General features: G+C 47.6%; 1 protein-coding gene across 1 annotated transcript; it reads left to right on the top strand.

Annotated features, from left to right (window-relative positions):
- The first annotated feature begins 6,347 nt into the window (after nucleotides 1–6,347).
- On the top strand, nucleotides 6,348–14,971 carry PROKR1 (prokineticin receptor 1). The gene is made up of 2 exons (XM_063077578.1): nucleotides 6,348–6,835; nucleotides 14,275–14,971. Exons 1-2 carry the CDS (start codon nucleotides 6,348–6,350, stop codon nucleotides 14,969–14,971), a joined length of 1,185 nt encoding a protein of 394 aa, XP_062933648.1.
- The last annotated feature ends 1,042 nt before the right edge of the window (nucleotides 14,972–16,013 follow it).

Consider the following 16,013-nt stretch of genomic DNA (forward strand, 5'->3'; position numbering starts at 1 on the left):
TCCTGGGACTGTAAGTTTGAAAAAAAAAAAAAAAATCAATAGAGTTCCAGATTTAAAAAAATTCCTTTCCTTTTCTTTCTTTAATTTTTTTTTTAAAGTTTTGAGTTCCAGGTTTTGCCTTAAGACAAGGTAGGCCTGGTTTAACTCTCTCAGGGAGGTGGACTATTATATTCCAGTTGGATGGACTCCTCTCAGGTGAATGTCTGCCTCTCAGATGGAGGGATGGGAGGGGGAGCAGAAACTGACATGCAGGTCCCCAAGCCCTTCAAAGGAGTCCCCACAGGGCCTGCAGTGATAGAGCCTGCCAGACTGCCTCTACTCCATTTCCCCCAAGGGGGGCCTTGGCCAACAAATAACACCAATTATGCTGTCTTGACTCCATTTCCAGAAGTTATTCACCACCTCCCTACTCTGTAGGTCAAAAACGCCTTCATTGTGGCTAACCTCATTGTTAGCCTCAATTAGCATTTCCTCCTGGGTCTTTGAAGGGAAAAAGGAAAATCATATGTTCTGCATGGTATCCAACCTCCAAGATGGCATCTAAGTTAAACCCAGCCATCTGCACTTCTTGGTATTTACACACGTGTGACTCCTTTTTCACATTGTTCCAAGATTTGTTTTGTGACCAACAGCATATAGCAGAAGTGGGGACAATCAGTTGTGAGGTCATTCAGGTAGCTTATAGTGAGGCCCACAGGATGAAGATCTGAATCTCCAGTAACAGCCAGTGAAAAGTTGAGGCCTGATAACAACCACATGAATGAGCTTACAGGTTCATCCTCCCTCAGATGATTCTTCAGATGAGACTGCAGCCCAGGCTGACAGCTTGACTCCAATCTCATGACAGACCTTGAGCCTGGAATCACCCAGCTCAGCCACTCCCAGATTCTTGACTGTCAGAAGCTCTATGAGATAATACATGTTTGATTTAAGTTGCTGAGTTTTGGAGTTATTTGTTATGCAGCAATAGATAATAATGTACTTCAAGTTTTGTTTTTGATTTTTGAGTAGAGATAAATAGAGTCAGGAAGACATATACTATGTGGAATGAAAAATCAACATTTGTCTATCTTGTGCCAGACTCTGTTCTAGGTCCCTAGAATCTCAAATTCATTTGACAGTAAGAATCACCTTGGGTGCTGCTTAAATATACAGATTTCTAGGCCCTTTTCCTTCATTTGGGGTGAAGCCCAGGAATCAGTATATTCAACTAGCACCCCAGATAATTCTTATCATCAAGCAAGTTTAAAAAACAGTGCAGAATGGGATGCAAAAATGAGTGAGACATAGCCCTTCCTCAGAGTATAGTACAAGATGGAAAGCAAATTGGTACACAAAGGTGCATTTAAAGAGAGGTGTGAAGTGGTAAGGAAGACATGAGAATCACTGGGGGAGTTAAGGACTGCTTCTTGGAAGAAGTGACGTGCAAGCAAGGTCTCAAAGATTGGGTAGAATCTCATGGGAGCAAGAGAAAAGAATCAGTGTGATAGCAATAGCTGGCATTTCTCAGGTGCCTGCTAAGTACCAGGCATTGTGTCAAGCACTTTACCTGCCTTACTTTATTTAATCCTCACAACAACTTTATGAAAGTGGGAGCTATTGTCATCCCTAATTTACAAATGGAGGAAAGCTAGCCTTTGGTTACCATACTGCCCACGGTCGCACAGCTCATGTGTGCAGAGCTAGGTAGAAAGGAGGCAGCTGACTCCATATTCCATGATCTTCATCACTATCTTGTTCCACGTCCCTGGGGACATGAGACTCAGAGATGTGAAAGTGCTGTGACATTTTTGCAAGTAACAATAGTTTTGCGCAAATGACAGGAGAGGGATATGGGCCAGGGGAAGATACTGCATGAAGTGTTGGATCCTGGCAATGAATTCCTAGTTCAAGCTCAGCTCACTCATTTTGTAAATGAAGAAAGGGAGCTCCAGAGAGGTTATGTGACTTGCCTGAAGTCACACAGCTTGATAGTAGCAAAGTGCACTAAAGGTCCAGTCCCCTTTCCATCGTGGTCAATTGGAGGCCAATATTGGATAAGCCTCAGAGGAAGGTCTTGCTAAGGTCTGAGCTATTTTATAGGAGAGATAAATAGGTAAAAATATATATAACATGGAGTTTAATGCTTTAACCATTTTTAAGTGTATAATTCAGTGGCATTAAGTGCACTCACAATCTTTTGCAGCTGTCACCACTATTCATTTCCAGGACTTTCTCATCATCCCAAACAGAAACTCTCAACCCATTAAACAATAACCCCCCATCTCCTCTCATCCTAGCCCCTGGTAACCACCATTCTACTTTCTGATTCTAAGAATTTGCCTCTTCTAGGTACCTCATGTTTGTGGAATCATACAATACTTGTCTTTTTGTGACCAGCTTATTTCAGACTTAGCCTGATGTTTTCAAGATTCATCTATGTTGCAGCATACTTCAGTACTTCATTCCTTTTCCCCCATTTTTTAATTGTGGTAAAAATACATGTAACATAATATTTACAATCTTAACCATTTTAAAATGTACGGTTCAGTGATATTAAGTACATTCATGTTGTTTTGCACCCATCACTATCACCCATCTCCAGAATTCTTTTCATTTTGAAAACTGAAACTCTGCCCATTAAACAGTAAGTCCCCATTTTCCCTTCCCCATCCCCTGGCAGCCATCATTCTACTTTCTGTCTCTACGAATTTGACTATTCTAGCTACCTCGTATGAGTGGGATCATAGAGTATTTGTCTTTTTGTGACTGGCTTTCCTTCCTTTTTAGGACTGAATAATATTCCAGTGTGTGTGTGTGTGTGTGTGTGTGTGTGTGTGTGTGTGTGTGTGTGTGTGTGTGTGTGTGTGTGTGTGTGTGTGTGTGTGTGTGTGTGTGGTGGGGGAGGTTATTCATTCATCCATCAATGAACACTTGAGTTTCTTCAATGCTGCTGTGAACATGGATATACACACCTCTCTTTGAGATCCTACTTTCAATTCTTTTAAGTATATGCCCAGAAGTGGAAACGCTAGATCATATGGTAATTCTATTTTTTAATTTTTTGAGGAAACCCCACACTGATTTCCACAGTGGCTGCACCATTTTACATTCCCACCAAGAGTGCACAAGGATTTTAATTTCTCCACATCCTTGCCAACACTTGTTATACCTCATTTCCCTTTAAGACTGGATATATACTATGGCATGTATATACCACACGTTTATCCATTCATTTTGTTTATCCGTTCATCAGCTGATGGGCATTTGGGTTGTTTCTGCCTTTTGGCTATTGTGAACATGCTGTGATGAACAGTGGTGTGCACGTGTCTGAGTCCCTGCTTTCAATTATTTTGGGTGATACACCCTGGAGTGGAATTGCCAAATCATATGCTAATTCTACATTTAACTTTTTGAGGAATCCTCCTACATGCTTTTGAAGGAGGTCTGTGCTCTGTAAGTCAGCTCTGGCCATCCCAACCTTCCGGACCTGGGGGCGGGGGGGTGTCCTTTTCTCCAGTGTGCTTGCCACCCCCTCCAGCCCCTCTTCTTTGCTCTGCAGAGAGCTGTCCTCTGAGCCTCTTTCAGGCGGAGGTACAGGCAGCTGACGATGAAGATGGCCTTGGTGTGTGTCCAGGTGGGCTCGCCCGAGGGACGAGGGTTGGGCAGTCCCTGCGTGTGCCGCGAGGGCTGTGGGGTGGGCAGCGGGGAGGCGCCTCCCGGTCCTTTGAAAGCTGGCCGCGAAGCCGAGTCGTATCCGCCCACCCCGGCGGCGGCGCCGGGCTGACCAGGTGAAGCGGCCGCGGAGTCCTGTGTCCTGGGGCGGGCTCAGTCGTGCGCCTCGGCACCGCCAGCGCGGGATCGGCGCAGAGCCCTGCTCAGCGCGGCGCCTTCGTTCTGGGGAACGCGCCTCCCGCCTGGCCCCGCTCCCTCCCGCGTGTCCTTGCCGCGGGCTGCCGCCTCTGCGTCCCAGACACTCTGGCCCACGGGCGACAGCCGGCTCCCCAGGCGCGTGCGTGCCGGGGCGACCCCCGACGTGCCCCCGCTTCCAGCCAACACACCGGCGACCCCGAGACTCTCGCAGACCGGACCTGAGCACGCCTCGTCCGACGCCCGAGCGCCCCGCAGCCACGGGGGCGGGAACAGCGAGTGCGGGGCGGGCCCGGGCCGGGGGTGGCCTCGGCGCAGAGCCGCCGCTCTTGGAGCTGCCGCGGCGGCGCGAGCACAACTCCCGCCCGAGCTGGGAAAGAGCCCCAAGCAGAGGAGAGAAGGAGAGAGAACCTGTCCTCTGCGCGGACTCTGGGAGAAGCGTCCCTTGTCCCCGGACCTCGTCCGCTGGGGGCCGGGATGCTGCAGGTACTGAGCGCACCCTCCAGCGGAGATGCTCCAAGGGCCCCACGCGGACCGGCGGCCGGAGGGTGCAGGGGCTTTTGAGTGGGGAGGAGGCTTTTCAAGGGACTCGACTCGTGTGCATTTCCTCAGGGGTCCCAGGCCCTCCTTCCGTCCTTGGGCATAGCCGCCCAGGCTCCCAGGAGAAAGTTGGGGGCAGGAGAGCGCTTACCGTCAGGCGCTGCAAGGAGAGGCTTCCCGCGATCGCGAGGACGCCGGGTGGCAGTAGGATTCCTCCCGGGAGGTAAGAATCAAGGAGAACAGACCGCAGGACAGTTTCTCCGAAATCCTTAATTTCCTAAAGCTTCCCCTTCCCCCAGAAGTTTCTATTATTTTTCTGTTTTTAAAACCTTACTTTGAGCCTTCAGGGTAGCAGGCTTGTAGGGTCCACCTCCAGAAGTGGCATGCCTCTGGGACACAGGGGCCTGCAGGGAGTGAGGCCTGTCCCACTGGAATTGTAGCCTGTACCTGTCTGGGGTCCAAGCCTGGCGGCTCTGGCTTTTCAGCTCCGGGGTTGTGCTTCTCACCCATGACAAGGGCAGAGGGCAGGGGCCAAGACAGACAGAACTGAGAGCTCAGAGGAAGGAGTTGGGAGAGGGACGCGGCAACGTGGCTGAGACTCACTGGGGCTGCAGAGGAACTTTAACCCTGGCCCCCAAAGACAGCATCCAGATGTATTGTCTTTGCGGAGTGTGGGCGCACGCTTTCCTGGGCGTCTCCCTTTCTGGGATGCTCGGGTTTGCCATACTTCTCTTACTGTTTGTTCTCCTGACATTTAGAGTGCTCTCCAGACCTCAGCCATCCTCTTACATCCCAGCTCCTGGTCTGATGTTTTCAACCTCTGGGAGAGGGCGGATGATAGGGGACTCTGGCTTCCTCTCTGTCCCCAGCAGTACTGCTGACAGCTCCCTCCTCAGCCCCATTATGTGGCATGGTGGAGGTGGTGGTTTCAGGACTTCCTGCCCCTTCCCTGAAGCTGACTGAGGAGGCCTTAACCATCAATAGTTACTCCTTGCAGTTCTAGGATGTAACACCCTCCAGCTGTAGGGAGCTCTGTGCTTTACAGACATTATTGATCTGCCTGGAGGCTGTTGAAACCCTGAGTGTTTAAGCTCAGGGCACACAACCAGCCCCAGAAAGATTTGTTCTAGGGTCCCCTTTCTAACCCACTCGGTGATAGACTGTGACTTTGACCCTGAAGCCTCCGCCTGGGGATAGGCCTTGGTGAACATCTTGCCCGGCTTCTTGGGTCCCAGCAGATTTTGATGTGGGAACAGGAAGCCCAGCGAGGCCAGGGGACGGTGGTTGCTAGGTGGGCTCTGTCATTAGAGTCCTGTTTGGCCAGAAGAAGACCAGCTCTGGAGAGTAGAGAGGGTTGACTCAGAGTCCTCCCCCTCAATGGCATTCAGAGTAAATCCTCGTAAGCCACTGGAAAGGAGTTACTGCTACCACAGAAGGGGACTCTTTCACAAAGACAGAGAATAGGCAGTCAGGGCAGTGAATGGAGTTTGGAGCAGGTCACTTCTGTTCTCTTCAGCCTTCCCACACTCCCAACTCTGGTCCTAGAGGAAAAGTGAAACATTTCTGAGTCTTTAGTGGAAGAGAAATAAACTGAGTCAGTGCCGGGTGTTCTCTGTCGCAATCCAGCCTTTCCTGAGTGAGTATGTGGTTTTCTTTTGTAAATCTCGCTGGTTCCCTTATTTCCACTCCATCTACCTGTGTTCACTCTGAGCAGGTGGCTAACGGCTCTGCTTAGGTTTGATTTTAAATTGGGCCAGGTTCACTCCAACATGTAGCCAACTGTTTGTATATCTTTCAAAGGTTTAGAATGGAGCTTGGATACTGTTCTCCAAGGATGCTGGCAGGGACACACTGACTCACTAAGAGAGCTAAGTGTCAGCAGAGATGGGAGACAGCAGCCTTGCCAACATCGCCCCTGGGAATTCCCACCAGTGTTGCTGACAGCACCACCTGACCAGATGGAAGTCACCATGGAGGTCATGGAGGAGAATGCCACCAATACCTTCACCAAGTTCCCTTCTATGCTCAACCCCCACGGAGCCCAAGCTGATTCCTCCTTCCCATTCACCTTCAGCTATGGAGACTATGATATGTCTTTGGATGAAGATGAGGATGTGACCAATTCCCGGACTTTCTTTGCTGCCAAGATTGTCATCGGCCTGGCCCTGGTGGGCATCATGCTGGTCTGTGGCATTGGAAACTTTATCTTTATTGCTGCCCTGGCCCGCTATAAGAAGCTGCGCAACCTCACCAACCTGCTCATAGCCAACCTGGCCATCTCTGACTTCCTGGTGGCCATTGTCTGCTGCCCTTTTGAGATGGACTACTATGTGGTGCGCCAGCTCTCTTGGGAGCACGGCCATGTCCTGTGCACCTCTGTCAACTACCTGCGCACTGTCTCTCTCTACGTCTCCACCAATGCTCTGCTGGCCATCGCCATTGACAGGTGAGTGCAGGGGCAGTAGGGGCCACAGAGGTGGTCAGGAAAGAAGGGACACTGCAATTGGCTCTTCCTTTACTGAAGTTGCTGATTGATGGGTGGTGTCTGTATTCTCCGTAGATGTGGATGTATGTGACTCAGAAGCTTGGACATTGACCAAACCATGAGACGAGTTCTAGTTTTCCAGCTCTGGTCAGGCAGGAGGCAGCAGAGCCCCTTAGAGTTGGGCAGTAAGAAGGCTTTTGATCCCCTGTAATGGACAAGCTTCTAGATTTTGTACTGTTCAAGATCTAGAGTAGTTGGGTGAGAGGAGGTGTTGAGGGACAAGTTTAAGTTCCAGGCAGGTTGCCTCTTGAATCAACTTGGAAATCTTGAGGGAGTTTTCTATCTCATCAAGACTTTCTCTACTAGAACATGACCCCTAATGCCAGTTGATTTTTAGATAAGATTGAGGAATTTGTTTTGAAAAAAAGAAAACAGAGAATACACGCTTACTTATTTTTATTGTTGTTGCATTAATCAGCCATTTGCATGCAACAGTGCAGAGGACCTGTTTCTAGTGATAGTGAATAAATCAGTAAAAGCAGCCTCTGCAAACCTTTCTTATAGTTAGTCTTTTCATTTGGTATAAACTTGTGCTAATGGACTAAGATGGTCTTTGTTCCCTGGGGGACAGTCTTTGTAAGCACCTCTGCCCACAGTTGGACTCTCATTACAAAGTCCCTTGTTACAGTTTAGAGACAGTCGCCCTGAGGGTCCAATCAGTCTTCCATGTACTTGGATCTGAACAGCATGTCTCCCTCTCCTACCCCAGAGAGCCTGAACCATAGACACTCTCCCTGTTCCATGGCCTCAGGGCTCTGGGGGGGTTCAACCTGGCCTTCACATCAGAGCCCCCAGGACAATGCTGCAGGGAGAAGCACAGCTCATAGAGTGTGTTTTCTGAAGCCATAGGCAGGGCAACCAGGGGTAGGTAATCTGGAAGAAGAAAACTCCTGGGGAAAAAGGGTCACCAATGAGCCTATCTTTAAAAGCACTGAGGGGTGGGCTGGCCCCGTGGCTCACTCAGGAGAGTGTGGCGCTGGTAGTGCTGAGGCCGCGTGTTCGGATCCTGTATAGGGATGGCCGGTGCGCTCACTGGCTGAGCGTGGTGCAGGCGACACCAAGCCAAGGGTCGCGATCCCCTTATCAGTCAAAAAAAAAAAAAAAAAGAACTGATGGGTGAAGCCTCTGCCTCCTTTCTTCAAGGAAGTATGTCTAGTTAGCAGCTTAAACAGCCTTTAGTCTGTCACCCATAGAAGGTGCTCAGAGGTATTGTCCTTTCAGGCACTACTTTTCCTTGGCCAGGTTCCTCCACATGAGTCATGGAGACCCACAGCATTTTGTCCACCTAGGCAAGAACCCTGAATGAACCTACAAAAGGAGCAGGGGGAGCAGTCAAGCAGAGTATTTGCCTCCTATGTTCCCTTCAGAGCTGCCAAGGAAGAGCTTCGGGGACTTTGTCTCTGACTACTTTTCCTGAGAGTGGAAGCTGCCACCTTCTCTCTTTGCACATGAGCCAGACAAAGCCTATGGGGTCATTTCTTTCTTGAAGTTTCATGTGAGGGGTGCTCTCAGATACTGAAAGGGAAGCTGGAATGTGGCTGCTGTGGGATGGGATCCTGCTCCCTGTGTGAGATCCATTCTACCACGTAGGGGCCAACTTGTTGAAAGGGGTGACAGGTGTAGAAAGGATTAGCTTCAAGGGGAGAAGGAAGGAAGCCAGGATAAACTAAGGGGCATTGAGTTATTTTTTACATGTGAGAGGTAATATCTATGTCAATCAGTTGACCTCAATCTACTGAATTCCTTCAAGCTCCTACCCTACTTTCATAACAAACTCAGCCTTTCTGAAACATGGCAGGCATTCCTCTTCCAGTGTGAGTTACACAATGCAAATCAGATACAATAAGAAAGATGAATTAGGGAATATGCTTGCATCATGGGGACTGCTGTTGTTTAGAGCGAGGCTGTGATCGACAACTTGTGCTTGTGTCCAGCAGCCTTGGTTGACTAACTGGCTGCTCCACTGCATGAATTTCTTTTATTGATGTTTGTGATCTTTGCTTCAAGTTATTTTTATTTCTCTGTGTTGTTACCATCTCATTTCAATTTTGTGGCCTAGAGAATGGGTTTTTTGTCTGCTCTCATGTGTTGTTCAGGATTTGATCAGTGATTTTCAGCTTTGATTTTGGGCAACTAAGTTTTATCTTGGTATAACAAGTACACTCACCATTGTAAAAATGCCTTTATTTTTGTTTAATGAAATTTCTTTGGAAATAGTGGCAGTAATTCTGTTTGGGTTTAAATTCCTGCTGTAACAACTATTAGGTGTAAGGCCTTATGTTAGTTATTTGACCTCCTTCTGCCTCAGTTTTCTCATCTGAAAAATGGGGATAATAAGAAAATCTAATGTATTGAGTTGTTCTGAAGCTTAAGTGAAACAATATATGTAATTGCTTAAAACAAGGTTTAAAACAGAATAAGCACTAAATAACCATGGATATTGTAATTCTTAAGTTAACCCTTAAAGTAACAACAACTACAACCAAAAAGCAGATGATGTAATGAATATTTCTGATCTGCTAACCTTTGTTTTCATTGAAATGATTGTTTTTATGATACAATTTTTTTTAAAAACACACACGGTTTCTAAGAAATAGCAAAATGGAACTATTTATCTTTGACATGTTCAGATTTCTCTTTTTCTGTAATTTCCATTATTCTCCCAGGCAGCTGAACTAAAAGTCTTTAGCTCTGGCCACTATCTGCCCTTCTGCAGTATTCATTCGATTGCCAGGTACTGGCCATACTCACCCCTGCCTCCCACGTTGCTCACTCAGCACTGGAGTATCACAGCCTCCTCTTGGTCTTCCCGCCTTCAGTGTCTCTTGGCTCTTCCCACTTGCCATCCCTACTCCCGTTGTAGTCATCCTAAACTTTCATTCATTCATTCATGCACGCATGCATTCATTCAAACAATGCATTATTATAGAGTGACTATGACTTGGCAGATGCTATTCCAAGCACTGAGGATATGACAGTGAATAAAACAAAAAAGCTCCTTGCCCTCATGGAACTTATAACCAAAGGATGGAGAGAAATAACAGTCAGGCGAACAAAGAAGTTAATTTCAAAAGTGAGAAATATTCTGAACAAAAACAAATACACCCACACAGAAACATCTAGAGCAACTGAGGATGGGCCCTGCTCTACTTGAGTTCAGGAGAAGTGTCCTTACATTTGAACCAACCTTTGAATGACAGGGCAGTTGCGGGGGGGGGGGGGGGGGGGATGGCGGGGCCCTATCTTGTGAAGACTGCGGGAAAGCATTCCAGACAAGGGGAATTATAAATGCAAAGGCCCGAGGCAGGAACAAACCTAATGGGTTCTAGAAACAGAAAGAAGGCCCCTGTGGCCTGAGGGAAGTAAGCAAGGCTGCAGCCAAATTAATCTTCTGTCTTGTACGTATCTTCCCTCTCTGGCTACAAAGTATGGCTCAACCCCTTCTGCTCTTCCAACCTTTTATTATCTAGACGCAGACTGCCTCACCGTCTTATGCTGGGTAAACACATTTATGTCCTATTTTCCAAAAACGGTTGCAATCTTTCCTAGAACTGTCACCATGGCTTTTTACATTTCTTTTCACCCACTGCCAGGCACTCGATGAAGGTAAGGTGTCATTAAAATCCTATTAGGTGCTCAGAATTCACAGACAGCAAAGTTTATAAAAGAAGTAAGACACACTTGCTGTTCTTGGGGAGCTTACCATCTAAGTAGGGGACAAGGAAGAACTAACACTTATGGAAAAATTAAAGAGTAAGTACAGGACACATTTTAAATAAAATTTAAAGGGTAAGATTATCAAGTACTGGAGTAGTCAGAGGAGGCTTCATGGTGGAGGTGGACTTTTAACTGCTTTCAACAAATGATGATCAGCAAAGCAGAGAAAAGCTTTTCTGAGAGGATAGGACAGTGTTTGCAAAAGCCCAAGGGTGGGAATACCTGAGGTGAGTATGAGGTACTTGGGGAGGTGTGTTGGGCAGGGGCTAGAAACATAAGGAGTGTAGAAATCAGAAAAGATAGGGTCATATTCCAGAAGATCTCAAAATCCAGGCCAAGGGAATCAGACCTGATGGCAGAAGGGAGCTGAAAAGATCATGAGAGAACTCTATCTCCCCAGGTCTGGGCTTCCTCTTTGATGTGGAGACACCTACATTGTCCTTGAGGTGTATTGCTTGGATCCCTCAGCACATGGGGCATGAGCAACCATCCCTTTTTCACACAGAATCCCGATGAAACTGGCCAGTCCATGTACCCGCTGGGAGGCTCTCCTCTTATGTCTCGATGAGGCCAGCTCAGGCTTGAGTAGTCTTGCCCAGCCTCAGGAAGCACAAATGTTCCCCCACCCCCACCCGTGAGCTCATTGGTGAGGGCCGATTGGGCCAAAGAGTAGGTCATGCATTCTCTGCCCATCCCGTGATGGGCCTAGTAGTTGCTGGGACTGCAATTGCAATGGTTAGATCTGGGGTTGGGTCTTCGGGACAGGGAAGGAGCCAAAGTGCACTTTGTTTAATCACCCAGCCCACTATCATCACACAATTACTGCCTGGACATTTCTTTGTCCAGCAGCCTTTATTCCTTGTTCTCTGGGAACCGTTGGCTCTAGTTGGACCTGGAGCTAAGCCACTGTAGTAGTAGACGCACAGGGCAAGCCAAGGGTGTACTCAAAGCAGAGAAAAGTAGCTGCCAGTTGTCTGACTCCTTCTTGGAACATCAGTAGGTAGAAACCAACTGTGATGGAGAGAAAAGAAGAGAAGGGCTAGATTCCAGGAAGGCAGGAGGAAGGGGCATTGCTCACTCTTGTTGGAAAGGGAGGGTGGAAAATGGCATGTGGGAGTGACGAATAGATTTGCAGCAAGATATGGGGCTGAGCCATGGTTCTGTTAATCTCTATCTGTGTGGCTTTTGGCAGGTTATTTAAATTCTCCAAGCCTCAGTTTACTCATCTGTAAAATGGGCTCTTCACTCTCTTACCTATTTAATAGGGTTGGGATTATATAATGAAAAAATGGACTTGAAAATGCTCTGTAAATTGTAAAGGTGTTTTTAAACATAAGCAAGTATTACTAATGCTAGTGTTCTGGATCCTAGCATAGCCAAGGCTGATGAAAATCCTTGAAACAGTTTTCTGCAACTTGCCTTTTGTTATATGTACCAGGAAGGACTGTTGCACAGCTCATGGCATTAACCCTGGGAGTGAAGCTGGAGTGAGGTCAGAGAGAGGCAGGATGAAATAACTGCCTGACGGGTAATCACAGATTACCCTGAAGATTAGTTTTAATGTGGAGAGTTGGATCCAGTAAAATAGAATGTAGTAGAGGATTTCCAAATGCAGTATTTGCTAATAACAGGTAAAGGAAAATTACTGTGTATATAGAATAGATCTAAAAGAATACATTTGAGATACTAACAGTTTCTTGTATATTAATAACATTATTGTTTATATGTAGGGACTCATTGAAGCTTCATAGTATCCAGGTGACATTTTCATTTTACGGATGAGGAAATTCAAGCAAAATGACTCAAATTGACAAAGTAAATTTGTGTTAAAGCTGGGATTCAATTCTTGCTCTTCTGCATCCTGAATTGATGTTGTCTTCTACACACTTGTTGAAAACACACTCTGAGTTTGAAACATCATTAATACTTAGGAAGTTACTACCAGGATAAGGAGAACTAGAATTCAACAGTGAAAATTCATAGAATGAGCAAATATGGATGTAGAAATTTTCTTTGACAAAGTAATCAGCTGAACATTGGGCAGGGTGGGGGTAGAGAGAGAGCAAGCGAACCATTGAGAACCAAAGTTCTGAACTTTCAGATCTTGTTGCAAATCAGAGCCAGTTTGATGCACATGTGACATCAGGAGCACCATGGTCTTTACAGAAGTGTTGCTAGTACCCTCCAGATGCTTCTGCTCATGGGAGATTAGCTAGAGTGCCAGGGATGTCTGCTGGTGGCCATTATAGCAGCCAGCTGGGGGTTCAGAGGATGGACTCAGCCAGTCTGACCTCATCCGTCTTCTTTCTGGGAGCTAGAGAGCGGGAGTCTCACTCCAGTGAACTCTGCCAATGACACTTAGTCACTCAGTGGGTTTGGCTGCCTGTGTTGTGGGGAAGGGACAGAAGTAGCAGAAATACAATCAGGAAAAAAAAAAAAAGAATGAACTTCTCTTCAAACCAAAATCCCAAGAAAGATGGCCTCAAAGGGGTTGGTTGCAAAGGAAAGAGAATTGGTTTGGCTTTGCCTCAGGCCCTTGCCACATTTTCTCTCCGCTCTACCTGGGATAAGTGGAGGACTCCTGAGATTGTGTTTACTTCCAGTGCTGATTAGTCAATCCCTCCCACTGCATTTCCCATATTTCCCCTTCTCCAACTTCCACCCCTGCCAGACGCAGAAAGTCTTCCAGGAAAGCAGAGCTCTCTGCAGAAGCGTGTGCACTCTCCCTGGGAAGGACACAATCAGCTATCATACCATACAGATGACTCACATCCCCCAGAAAGTGCTCTCTCTTCATTCCTGGACCACTGTGGTAACAGCACTGTGGGGTTTTTTGGTTTTTGGTTTTTGGTTTTTTTTTTGGGGGGGGAGAATAAAAGCAGTATCTTTTAGTGTCTGATGCTTTGTGGTTAAAAAAATACATTCATGCATATTCTCAATTGATTTTTACATCAACTCTGTGAGGCAGGGATAAATGTTTTCTGTCAAGGGTCCTCTAGTATATGACTTTGAGGAAGTCCCTCATCTCATTGGCTTCCATTTTTCCTCTTCAAAAATGAGATCAATGGCCACATGCTTTTCCTCCACCTTTGCCTGCAAAACAATATGCTTTCAAATGTGGAATGAAGAGAAAACTTTGCCCACTGCTTTCATTGGAAAGGGCAAATTCCCCAAACAACTCTCTTTGGAATTAGCAGGCCTTTGGAGCTCTAAACTGGGAGGTAATTAACATGAATGGCCTAAGAACAGGAAAGACCTGGGAAGAGCCTCAGCCTAGAAACTGATGGGAGGTATTATTACTACATTTAATAATAATTGTTACAATTTTTTGAGTACTTGCTAGGTTTAAAACTGTGTCAGAAATAGTGCATACATTATCACATTTTATCTTTAACAACAAAAACTTTTGCAGATAAGGAAACAGGTTGGAGAGATTAAACAAAACTTGTCCGAGGTTGCACAGCTAGTCAGAGGCGGAGCTGGGTCGAGTCAGCCTTGGGTGGGAAGCCCACCTCCCACTGGGCTTTTCCTACACTCATACCGTTCCATTGCTCCTCCTAATGCTGCAAAAATGGAACGATTCCTCCTGACTGTGGCTGTCTCCGTGTGTGTTCCTGCCGCAGGTATCTGGCCATCGTCCACCCGCTGAGGCCGCGGATGAAGTGTCACACAGCCACCGGCCTGATCGCCTTGGTGTGGACGGTGTCCATCCTGATCGCCATCCCTTCCGCCTACTTCACAACCGAAACGGTCCTCGTCACCGTCAAGAGCCACGAGAAGATCTTCTGCGGCCAGATCTGGCCAGTGGACCAGCAGCTCTACTACAAGTCCTACTTCCTCTTCATCTTCGGCCTCGAGTTCGTGGGCCCCGTGGTCGCCATGGCCCTGTGCTATGCCCGGATCTCCCGGGAGCTCTGGTTCAAGGCGGTGCCCGGGGTGCAGACAGAGCAGGTGCGCAGGCGGCTGCGCGGGCGCCGCAGGACGGTGCTGCTGCTCGTGGGCATCCTCACGGCCTACGTGCTGTGCTGGGCGCCCTTCTACGGCTTCACCCTCGTGCGCGACTTCTTCCCCGCCGTGTTCGTCAAGGAGAAGCACTACCTGACCGCCTTCTACGTGGTCGAGTGCATCGCCATGAGCAACAGCATGATCAACACCCTGTGCTTCGTGACGGTCAAGAACAACGCGGTCAAGTACTTCAGGAAGATCACGCTGCTCCACTGGAAGGCGTCTTACAACGGGAGTAAGTCCAGCGCAGACCTGGATCTCAAAACGACGGGCATGCCCGCCACCGAAGAGGTGGACTGCATCAGATTAAAGTGACCCCAGGACCCTGCGAAGTTTCCACACAGGACAGGATCTCTGGGGGCACTGACCAGTGTGCTGAGAACTCTCGATTTGCTGCAGAGGGCAGAGTAAATGGGCAGCTACGTGAACAGTGTTCAAGGAGCTCAGAATTTCTAAAACTGATGTGACCAGACACGATTGCCAGTGGCCAACATTCATTGAATGTCTAATAGGTGCAAAGTGTAGGTGGTGGTGAAACCTATATATGTTGAAAACATTTAGTTGGGAAAGTGAAATAGAGATTAAACCAAGGAAAATGTTGTGGTGTAGACAGTCTGGAATAAGGAGGTTTCCAGAAGGGAACCAGAGTAGGTATCTAGGACTGCAGTATGTGTGTTCATGAGTGAGGGTGTCTCTGGACCATCTTAGCTACTCATCAGACACTGGTCTAGCCCATCTCTGGGAATGTTTTTAGGCTTGAGTTCTCTCCTAATTTTTGCAAGGCTGGGGCAAGAATGCAAAAAAGACTCCTGGCTCTTTCTGCAGCCCTCTCTTCTCATCCCTGGTTCTGGCCCTCACTGTGAGGAGCCTTGCATGCATGCATGTGGACACCCCAGTAATCATGGCCAAGTTCTGTGCAAACTCTCTTCCCCACACTGCCTTGCGGCTCTACCCCTCAGGTAGGGCTCTGCACACACATGTGAGGCTCATGATCAGGAGGGTGGACTTGGGGAAGAAGCCATGCAGACCGTGGATGCCATTTGGAATTATGGGGTTCTGCATACTGACAGCAAGTCTAGAGGGGGAAGCCTGAGCTCAGAATGGGCACGTCTCCTTGGCTGTATGGACTTTTCACCCCAGAGGGAAGGAGGTGCAGGTGGAAGAGAGTCAAAACAGGACCTCTGAAAGCATGTGGGACTCAGGGCAGGGGCTCAGGTTCTCCAGGTATAAGAGTGATGATGCTCCTGCCTCAGTTCTTCTGGCTTGGACCAGTTAGACTTCACCTAAGTCCTTCCATTCTTTCTCATGTCTCCATGCTTGTGAAGCATGGAATCTTTGAAAGTAGACCCAGCACCTC

This window comes from Cynocephalus volans, chromosome 14, assembly GCF_027409185.1.
Source record: "Cynocephalus volans isolate mCynVol1 chromosome 14, mCynVol1.pri, whole genome shotgun sequence".
NCBI classification, from domain to species: Eukaryota; Metazoa; Chordata; class Mammalia; order Dermoptera; family Cynocephalidae; genus Cynocephalus; species Cynocephalus volans.